General features: G+C 36.2%; 1 protein-coding gene across 1 annotated transcript; it reads right to left on the reverse strand.

The window, feature by feature from the left end:
- Window positions 1-515: 515 nt before the first annotated feature.
- On the reverse strand, window positions 516-10,699 carry LOC127650875 (homeobox protein MOX-2-like). The gene is made up of 3 exons (XM_052136509.1): window positions 9,859-10,699; window positions 6,351-6,523; window positions 516-2,347 (listed from the first exon to the last, which is right to left on the reverse strand). Exons 1-3 carry the CDS (start codon window positions 10,346-10,348, stop codon window positions 2,126-2,128), a joined length of 885 nt encoding a protein of 294 aa, XP_051992469.1. The 5' UTR covers window positions 10,349-10,699; the 3' UTR covers window positions 516-2,125.
- Between the last annotated feature and the right edge of the window lie 236 nt (window positions 10,700-10,935).

Genomic DNA, 10,935 nt, shown 5'->3' on the forward strand with positions numbered 1-10,935 from the left:
AGTGGATCTGGGTGTTTGGCAGGGTTTGTGGGGTCATAAATATATTTCCCATTCATTTCTTGCAGCCACGAATTGTTTCCCCAAGAGGATCATTCTTCGTCTCACTTTGATCACAGTATATCATACACAAACATCTAAATCGGATGGCTAATTAAAACTTTTTCCACAGAGGGAAAATGCATAGCTGGCTTTGACCACAACTGAAAACAAATCCACTTAGCCTGGGTTTTTGCCTGTGTGTCAGGGGGAATGACGAAGCCACAAATCAAATAAGTCCAAACTTCTGCTGCTATCGAATCACCAGCTGCTCTCATATGAGCAAAGACGTTTGAAAAGTTGGCCGACTCGATAAAGTGCCACTCCTGAAATTAGAATGCTCACTCACGTGGTCTTCACAGACATGCCAAACCGTAATATTACTTTTCAACATGGCTTTCCATAACATTTACATCACATAATCCTCTTTGTAATATTTCCATTAAAAGGGGCTTTCTAATGAGTTTTAACAATGCTTTTTGTGAAAAGCGATTTATTAAAAAGTGAACGTTTATTCATTTACAAGGGCTGAAATGATCAGAAAATATCACTGAAGTGTTATGTTCGTAAATATGCAATCATTTTGTAATTATTATGGTATTACAATATAATACCAGAGTAATTACATATAAACAGATATATAGGCAGAGTTTATTGCTGTAAACTCTTTTAGTGATGATGGAACTATTTTTGCAATCCATAGACTCACAAGCCCAAAACAAGGCAAGTGAAATTATATCCGTAATATTTTCCCCCTGCAATATTCTGTCATTCTTTTAAATTAAAATGTTTTTCAAAAGATTGCATATATCAGTTCCAACTCATTTCACTAACAACCTAAATGTATGTGCAGATCAAGTACACAACATGCTGAATATAACATACACAAACTATTCAAATCAGTGTGTGTGCTTCAATCCAATACATTAAAGAGATATTCTGGGTTAAGCTCAGTCGGCAGCATTTGTGGCATAATGTTGATTACCCAGAAAAAAATATTTTGACTTTTCTAAAAAAGTTTTGTATTTTTTAAATTGAGGTTACAGGCACATTCAATGGAAGGGAATTTTCAGAGGGTTTAAAGTCAGAAATGGGAAGCTTATAGTTATATAAAGCACTTAATACTTAATAATATTCTTCTGTTAAAACGCGTGTATTGTTTGAGCTGTAATGTTCGCCATTTTTGCTGTGGACTTCTAAATGATCAGGATAATATGGTGTATGGTGGTCTGTCGTCATGGCAACCCAGTTGTAAATCTAAATATGAATTAACATAGAAAAGGTTAAGTTATTTTATCACACTAAAATCATGTTAACACACATTTTGTTTAACTTTTGTGGCTATAATTTTAAAATAGTGAATATTTTAATATTTTCAGATTGGCCTCCATTGTTAGAGCCTCACATAAACCCAGATTTTTGTTTTATTAAAGTGAAGGGGCGAGTCGAAATATTTTTTTTGTGGTAATCAAAATTATGCCACAAATGCTGTCGACTAAGCTTAACTTGTATTTATCCCATATATTCCTTTAAACAACAATTGAGATGCAATTTGTAATTAATGGGGTCCTTTGTTTCTTTATAAAAGGACGAGAATAAAACATATTCCGTGCTGCCTCACATTATGTAGACATGTTCAGCAATGTTGTTATCAAAATCTGTGTAAATACAGTAGCAATCAGTAAGGGCAAGAATTAAAACAGTGCAAAAATCCCCTCCAAGGCACTCATGTGGAATGTTTACAACATTCGATCATACATTTATTTACAAGTCTCAAAATTAAAGTTGCACGTTAGTGAAAATGTATACTTTTTGCCCACCTGTTTTCTACATATGGTAAAGTGGGGACACCTTTAAACCCCTTTGGCTTTCATTTAAACTAATCCACAAAATTAGGTTCCATTGGGGCCGAGCTTTGGTTTGTAACCCACTGAGCATCTGTTACACAGACCAAGAACAATCCCAAAACCACTCAGAATGAAATAACAAAACAGAGCCCAGGATATGTTGTTAATGGCCTTTAGAGTACCAACAAAGTTGCTTCCTGATGAAATTGGCAGGTTTGATGGTTTCCGCTGGTTTCCAATCATCATAAATGTGCATGCTCCGAGCTCTGGTCACTGTCATGACTGTCATCCTCATTGCTGGGAGAACCAACTGGATGGTGTAGTCCCACCATTGGGGAGAACTCAGAGGGCAAGAGAGTTCCTTTCTTTACGTTCACCAGTTCTTTTTCTCGTGCAGCGGCCCCCTGCTGCCCTCCCTTCACTCGTTTCCACTTCATCCTTCTATTCTGGAACCACACTTTTACCTGTGCAAAAGAGAAATATTGCTAAAGGTTTTGTGTCTTTTAGTGTACGCCTCCTTTGAAGTTGTCCAATGTACTTCTATAACTGAACATATGTACCTTTTACAATATAAATTATATGTGTTTAAAAATATCAAACCAAAAAATATTAATGCCTCGTCTTGCAATCAGGGGCATATTTTTAACCAACAAAATGCTCTCTAAAATGAGAGAGTCCCTCCAAAACAAAAAAATGTTTCCTTAACCATTTAATCCCAATTTCTGTGGGCAGATGTATTTTACTCTTTGGCCCAATAGAAAAATGCAAACAATGAAGTAGACCAAATATATATTTTTCACTAACAGGCAATTGTTGTGAAAAGGAAATGATAACCCAAGACTAAATTAATATTTATTTTTACTTTGTAACAATACTTTGAAATCTGCAATTTTATACTGGGTGTCAATCAGTTACCTATTAAAAAATAAGGATCTCCCATTGATGGTTTTCCCATTGATCACAGCTGTGACTACTTGCATGTTTACTTGTCCTATGAGCATGATTTGTATGAGCCAGAGCTATCTTATCAATAAACAAATAATAGACCCTTGAAACATTATATGTATCAAATATGTTAGTTGTATGTGTGTTATAGCAGTTTTTACTTGCTTCAGTTGCACGTAATAATACAATATATTATTATTATTATATAATAGTTGAAAACTCTGTGTATACAATATATCATTTTAGACCCTTAAAATTTCAAAACAAAATTTGGTCCCGAATATAATGGGTCGGATTAAATGCGTTAACACAAAAATTGTTAAACTAAAAAAATGTGAGACCATCTACAAAATAATTAATTATATTGTTACAAAATCATTAAATCAACCTTTTAGCTATAACAGTAAAACCAGTTTTAAGGGTTAGATCAGGTAGAAAAAGGCAACAAACCCTTTGATATATCCTGGCCAAGCTTCCTTTTTCATTAGCAAATACATTCATATAGGAAAGAAAACTGTGTTCATCAAGCCATTTCACTGAAAGTATAGTTGCATAAGTATAATTTCAGAATAGTACAGTCTTGTATAGTAAGTATATTAAAGCATATTACTTTTTAAAATGTTACCCGATATATCAACCATATGACTATATTTTGGCAAAGTTATTAAGAGCATACAGTAATCAACTACACACAAAGTTTATAGGACTTTTTTTTTTTTTTTTTGTCTCCTAGCAATACAGGTATCCAAGATCTGCCTCAGGGAAACTCAATGCCACTTTGTGGGAACATGTGTTATGGTGTGTGTTATGGCACTCTCCAGAAAGAGTTGTTTTGGCACATAGACCCCCACTCTATAACCACCATTATGCCCGCTGTATCAGAGCACCCTGCATACTGTGTATATATCTGCACGTGTATCAGATTGGATGAGAGACAGATTTACAGCTTTCTTTAACAAACTTCAGCCAGCACAGCACACAGTCCCACATATGCACATATGTTCATAAACCAAGCAAAACACCTCATTTCATGTGCTTTGTGGGCAAGAGCAAAAGGGTCCTTCATATCTGCTTTTAATCTTTAAACTTCCTCATAGTCACTTGTGTCCATTATTTGAGTGTATGACTGTTCTGTTGGGAACTTGCATTGGCTCTCCAGGCTATTTCCACCTGGTCAGTTATGTGCTGATGCAGAACTCCTGGCTGCCCGTCAGGCCACGTTCCTATCTCCAATTCCTGACTCAACATTTTGCTCTGTATTTGCGTCTCCGCAGTGATGATCATGCCTCTGCCTAAAACGGGTCGATCAGATCTGGACCGCGTGGCGGCAGACTCCCCCCACCTAGGCAGGCTTGATAGGGGGCCTATATTAGGTTGAGATGAATATTTTAGGAAGCACAGCACAGGTATTTTAGAGTGAGTACTGAAATGAGCATGCAGACTACCTTAAATGACAAACACTTTAGTCAGGTGACGAGTTGGAACTGAAAACGTTGTCCAAACTCATTGCAGTAATAATACAATAAAGGTTTCATGGAAATGTGGTAACTTTTGGGGGGGACTGTGGTAACTAAAAATTATTTCAAGATTGGACATGCATGACTGAATTTGTGCTTCTCTTAAAATAAAAGGCTTGTGATTAAATGGTTGAAATTAGTTTTGTACACAAATATAAATTGTGCATGCATATTAATTTACAACTAAAAAATTACTGGTTAACACTGTACAATAAGGTTCCATTTGTTAAAATTAGTTTATGCATTAGGTCACCATTTTGGCCTAATAATTAGCTAAATATTTTTTACAACATTTAATAATCTTAGTTAATGTTTGTGAATAAAAATACAATTGTTCATTGTTAGTTCATGTTAGGTCATAGTGCTTTAACTAATGTTACATATACAGCTTTTGATTAAAAACAAGTATTAGTAAATGTTTAAATTAACATTAACCAACATTAATAAATGCTTAAAATGTATTTTTCATTGCTGGTTAATGTTAATAATGTTACAAATGGAACCTTATTTTAAAGTGTTTACCAATTTACTTAAATTTATTTCTCCTCAAACAGCATTTTTTATTAAAATTATTTGGACCGAATAGTGAAGGAAAAGAAGGTAACATATGAATATGTGGCATATGGTAACTCCGTCAATGCTGTTTAGCTTGGATAAAACATATCTTTATATATCTGTTTTTATTTTGTCACTACACAATTCCCCGGTTTCTATTTGTGTTACTTCAAAGTTTTGATGATTTTACTTGTATTCCAAATATGGAAAAAAATGATGAAGATAGAGTAGGTGTTCAAACATTTTAAAGGTACTGTATGGATTCTCATAAATAGTTGCATTTAAGATTAATACAATAAGATGACCGATACACCAGGGCTGTTTCTGTTTAAGATCTGACTTCAACCCACATCCACAGATTTATTGGATCTGTGCTGAGAGTCACTGGATGGAAAGCAATTGTGTGTAGGAGTAGGGAGGGAAAACGGAATTGAAACAGAAAGATGCAAATCCTAGGTGAGTTGCTTATACAATAGGACTTCTTTGTAGGTGAAGACAATGTAGCTTGAATGCAATTCTCAGTAATGGGTGGGTGAGATCCGTATAGGCCACTTTGAACAATGTATCACTGCCAGCATGTATATTAAAACAGAGATATAAAGGAAGGATTTTCCTACCCTGTTTAAAAAAGTTTAATGAAGCAACACCTTATCATTGTCTAATCTGAAATAATTATAGATGGTTATATATGCCATTTAGTGTAACTTTTTAAATATTTGCATAACATGCATGTGAGCTTTATACACCGACATCAAAATAATAGGTTAAACTTTTTAAGAATATATAACAATATACAGTATAATATTTAAAATGTATATTTTAGGTTCTGTGACTCATTTAAAATGAGGTCATAAAAACCGAGTGCAGAATAATCATAAATGAATTAGCTATAACGAATAAGTGCTATTTCAAATAGCTTTAGATGGATCAGTATAGCATGTCACATCGCAGGACATGACAACCTCCCAAAGGTATTTCATGTTTCAACTACCCGTGTACCATTTCAGTAGCTGACATTAGTCAAGACAGATGCTTTTGGCTCATTGTTTGCAATAAAAACTGAAATATCTGAGAGACGTACAATCAATGCAACAACAAAAAAATCAGTGCACACACACTCACAGCCATTTAAAATGCACATAATCCTAAGTATCCCAAATCTACAGTACTTTGGAAAGGGACATGGTTGCTAATTTTAATGAAACATATATTTTCACATAGCTCACATTTATATTGTGTGCTTAAGATCAGCAAGTGATGGCACATTATTCAATTTGTTTAGAATGACTACTGTGAATCAGTGCACTTATTACATTATATCAACTTAAAAACACTTTAAATAGTCAGCCTATTTGCAAAGGAACAATTTTATGCAGTACTCAAAACTTTTGGAAGTATCAATGTTAAGTCTCACAGTAACATGTGAAAACAGGCTCAGAATTGGACATACTTGTCTCTCTGTGAGGTCAAGGTTGACAGCGATTTCGTAACGTCTAAGACGTGTCAGATAGTTGTGGTGAGCGAACTCTGATTCCAGTTCCCGAATCTGTTCCTTGGTGAACGCTGTGCGCTCCTTCCTTGGTTTACTGCTCACGTCTGACTTATAGCTCCCATCCTGGGATTCTGAAATGAAAAACAGATCTCTTTCCAGTTGCTGTTAATGCTCTGAAAAAAAAGAAAAAAGGGGAGGAAAACCTTGAGCAAAAAGCAAAAAGGGTGAGAAAATAAGATGGTGTGATAAACTGCAGGGCCCAGAAATAAAATAAACGAACAAAAATAAAAATGAAAGCGGAACAATTTGGACTGCCAATCTCCCTTTTTTATGGTGATATGGCTCTAGTGCTTTTAGCAGGCGGAGAAGGGCCAGGCAAGGAAAAGTGTGCACTCAGATCTGGCCTGAATCAACAGGGCTTCGTTCACACTCTCCAACAATCAAATCAATTTGCCTTCTATTTTCCACACACTCCTCTGCTTACAGAATATATAAAGCTTTCCCAAGGAATATTACTGATTGCTCCAAAAAACTTTACAATAATTAAATGCAACTCTATGCAACTGCTGGTTGAAGCTTGTTATACAATATGTTATAATGTAGTAATAGCAATATAAGAAGTCTTGTGGCAAGTCTAGTACAAGTCTTTACTAGGTCAAATTAATCTGCAAAATATGGTGCATTTGAAGGGGAGTATGCAGTAAAATCACTAATCCTTTTATTTATTAGTTTTCCTTAAAATAGGTCATCACATAAAGCACCATTGTACAAAATAGACAATTTTGCCAAAGCCTAGTTCAGTGCTGCCTAATCTACTTTTTCAAAAGCAACAATGGAACCGAAAGGATTTATCAGTCTGCAATGTGTGCCGATTCAAAGGCAAAGAATTCATAAGATATTCATTTTGTTGAGTTTGCATGAGGTTTGCCAATTTTGAAATAGGATTGTCAAAGATACTTAAAGGTATTTCAAAAATTAAGCTACTTGTTATATTATACACAGTATCTATTCCACTCATTATATATGTTATGCAAGTTACATTTGATTGCATTTATAAGGATATCTATAATATAACAGAGAGTGAGTTGTAGGGCGTTTTTATTTTATTCTTTTTTTTCACCAAAAGCCTTTTGTCTTCGCTGGTATTCTGCTAAATTTCACACTTTGTAGAGTTTTTGATGCAAATGCTTTGATGATCTGTGCAATAAAGACATTGATCACAGTATAGGTGTGAACAGACAGGAAACATCAATTATAATTCATTACAATTTGTTTATAGAAAAAAAGACAGAACATATTTAAAAGGAAAATATGTTTCCAATATATTTCTTTTGCCTTGCCATTTAGGAACGGTGTGATTTAGATGTTGAACTTTTACTACTTTGAAAGCGGAATGGAAATATAACTGCTCTAGAAATCCAAGGTTTTTATAGTACACAAGATTATGAGTCTTGAAGCTCATATTTTATATCCAAAGTCACTTTTCGGAATAATCTATAATCTGTACAGCCTATCATTGCAACATCGAGACACGTGATGTGGCTCTAAATGAAAACCACACTGACTTTGATAACTGCCAACAGAGTGAAGGAGGAAATTGGATTTGGTATAAAGGCACATTCAGTGCCAACAGAAGCCCTCACGAATTTTCTACTAGCATTGGGCCTATCCATCAGTCTGCCACCGTGCCATTAATTACAATCACCTTGATCAAAAAATATGTTTAGGCTCCCTGCATGACATGAATAAATAGACCAAAAAATACTCCAATTGCAGTCAATTCAATCTACAATTCATTTGAACTACAGCAAAGGTAAATCAGACTGGTTACCTGGCTAAAAATCAGTGTCTTTTGGGTGTTCAATGTAAGAAAATATTCACTCATTTAAAGTTCTTTAAAGATGACAATTAAAATAGCTTGATGGCAAGATCTCAGTACACTCTGTGTGTTTGTACAAAACAATTAAGTTCTATAGCTCTGTTGTTAAAGACTGTAGGTCAATGACACGCTGCTCAGATTGCCAGGTGTAACATGATCTATTGTTCTCGAAATTTAAGGACCACATTTTGTATAAAGTTGTCCAGCTGCAGCTTTAACTGTTTTCCCCAGCCATAAATGGTGTGTATGTGTTTGGGGGTATCAAAAGCGCAGCTGCGGGCAGTGCGAGCATTTAACAGCAGGCTTCACCTGTGGGCTATTAAAGACCTTAAGAGAAAATGCCACAGTGACTTACACCTCTGAGACTGATGAGAGAAAATGCAGGGCAGCCCCTCAACACCAAGCCCTGTCATTAAATCACCACTGTGGTGTGTACATCTCATTCAGCTTTCTTATTTGTCACATTTTCTGTTTATTTCATTAAAACCTGATTCATTTTAAATGATGAAGCATTCCCTTCAAGCTGTTTTTGATCGTGTCTATAGAACCTCTCCACATTATGATTTATGTCTGAAAGGTTGCATGCTTTTCTAGACGGTTCGTGTACTGATTAGAACTAAGTGTGTGTGTGTGTGTGTGTGTGTGTGTGTGTGTGTGTGTGTGTGTGTGTGTGTGTGTGTGTGTGTGTGTGTGTGTGTGTGTGTGAATTAACATCTGAATATCAAATGTGTAAAAGCTAATGGCACTTTCTCTTCTTTATATTTATTCTCAGTTTGACCCATGTCACTTCTAACTCCAGTGGTATTGTATTATCGTAGAACTAAAGAACAGAACTAAATCTAATTTACTACAATAACATTTTGTTTACATGTTTGATATATATAAATTATTTAAGAAATTCTATTTTAATGTATACGTTTTTTAAACGATTTATATATTTAATATAAATATATATTTTTGAATAGTTTAAATCGGTTTTAATATTTAAAATAATTTATATTCTCATTATAAAGTATTTAAATATTTACTTATCTTGAATTCATGTGTTTGTGTGTGTTTGTGTGTTTATTTATATATATATACAGCTAAATAAATTGTCCCATTTAAAGTTGTATAAATCATGATCTGATGGATATGTTTTCTCTTAATATTTATTTGACTAAGTTAACAAAAATAAAATATTTTTGCCATTGTGCCTCAAGCTATGGTCCTAAACTAAAAACTAATATTAATATTTCAAAGCCAGCTAAAGCAAAGTCTAAATAGACAAAATTTCCTGTCCTTTTAATACAACAACGATCACAAAGACAGACGACTTGTCATAATAAATTATCTATATATCAAATGGCATATTACTGACAAAAGTAAAGGACTTTGGTATAGGCTAATCTGTTCTTAGATAATCTGATGAGTAATAAAAAAACATAATCACAACACACACTAGAAGAGTTCATATTTAAAATAAATGATAAATAAATATAATATATATTTTCTAATTCAATTATTCAAGATTGTTTTCTAGTGAGAAAGTTACAGATCAACATTTTAAAACTGAATGAGATGAAGAAAACTGTGTGAACTGCGTACCTGAACTGTCACTCTTTCCTTTGCTATTCCGTCGCTCTGGCTCAACAGGTGATATTGTCATTCTCCCAAATTCTCCTGGTACACATGACACCCCAGAGGGGTCACTCCCAGCTTGTGTTGTGTTACCAGTGCACAGGCCCTGAGGACCTGCTCCTCCTGAACTGCAAAGTTCTGCTACAGTGGCCTCAGGGTGCGGCAGGCAAAGGCCATGACGGTCGCCACCGATCAAGGGCATCTGCTGGACGTGCCAGGAGGGATGATGTTGTGAGTGGTGTGGATGCTGTGGAGTGGGGTGAACTCTGTGATGAGCTCCTGCGAAGCTGCCTTCGTCCCCTGGGTAACTGCAGGGTGGCGAGGGTCCAGGGAGGTCAGGATAAGAGACGTGGTCTGAGCGGCCATGTAAAGCCAGGGAAGACTGGGTGAATGCCGGGTGTAGGGCTTGGGCTGGTGCATGTGGGCTCCGCAGACATCCGAACAGAGAGTGATCCATTTCTCAGTGTCTACAGATCCACACAACTCCAGATCTCTCCGAAAGAATTGTAGAGTGAGAACTCTCGTGAAATCAAGGACACCAAAATATACAAAAGCGCAAGACTCTTCCACAGGCCCTCGCACCCGTGGCTACCGTAGTCCAGGAGTCAGCAGCAGAAGGAAGAAAGAGTGGGCGCCGACGTTTCAAGGCCTCCGGTAATCCTGAGCATGCAGCCCCGTTGCCAGGCGGATAGAGAGGGTAAATACACACAGCCTGCGAGAGGAAGCTCGGGTGACAGACAGGAGAGAGAGAGAGAGAGAGAGAGAGAGAGAGAGAGAATGAGAGAGACCGTGAGAGGGAAAGACAGAGCAGTCTGGGCCAGAATGGATACAGTGCTTCTGGAGAAGTGGAGAGGGAAAAAGGGAGAAGGCGGGGGAAGGCTGGGGGGGGGGTGTTAAACGGAGGTGCTGGAGGAATGGATGTTATATATAGGGCGTAACATGAGAGGGAGGTTGGGTTGCCATTGACCACATACATATGATCTTTCACCAGAAAAGCGAGGTACAATAAATCTGAGGCCAGCCAAGTACTGTAGTATCTCACGA

This window comes from Xyrauchen texanus, chromosome 10 (assembly GCF_025860055.1).
Source record: "Xyrauchen texanus isolate HMW12.3.18 chromosome 10, RBS_HiC_50CHRs, whole genome shotgun sequence".
NCBI lineage: Eukaryota > Metazoa > Chordata > Actinopteri > Cypriniformes > Catostomidae > Xyrauchen > Xyrauchen texanus.

Coding starts and splice junctions, on each gene's coding strand:
- LOC127650875 (XM_052136509.1), bottom strand. CDS start 10,348: ATGGATCACTCTCTGTTCGGATGTCTGCGGAGCCCACATGCACCAGCC. Junction 6,524..9,858: donor AGGAAAGAGTGACAGTTCAG/GTACGCAGTTCA, acceptor TTTTCATTTCAG/AATCCCAGGATGGGAGCTAT. Junction 2,348..6,350: donor TTGACCTCACAGAGAGACAA/GTATGTCCAATT, acceptor TCTTTTGCACAG/GTAAAAGTGTGGTTCCAGAA.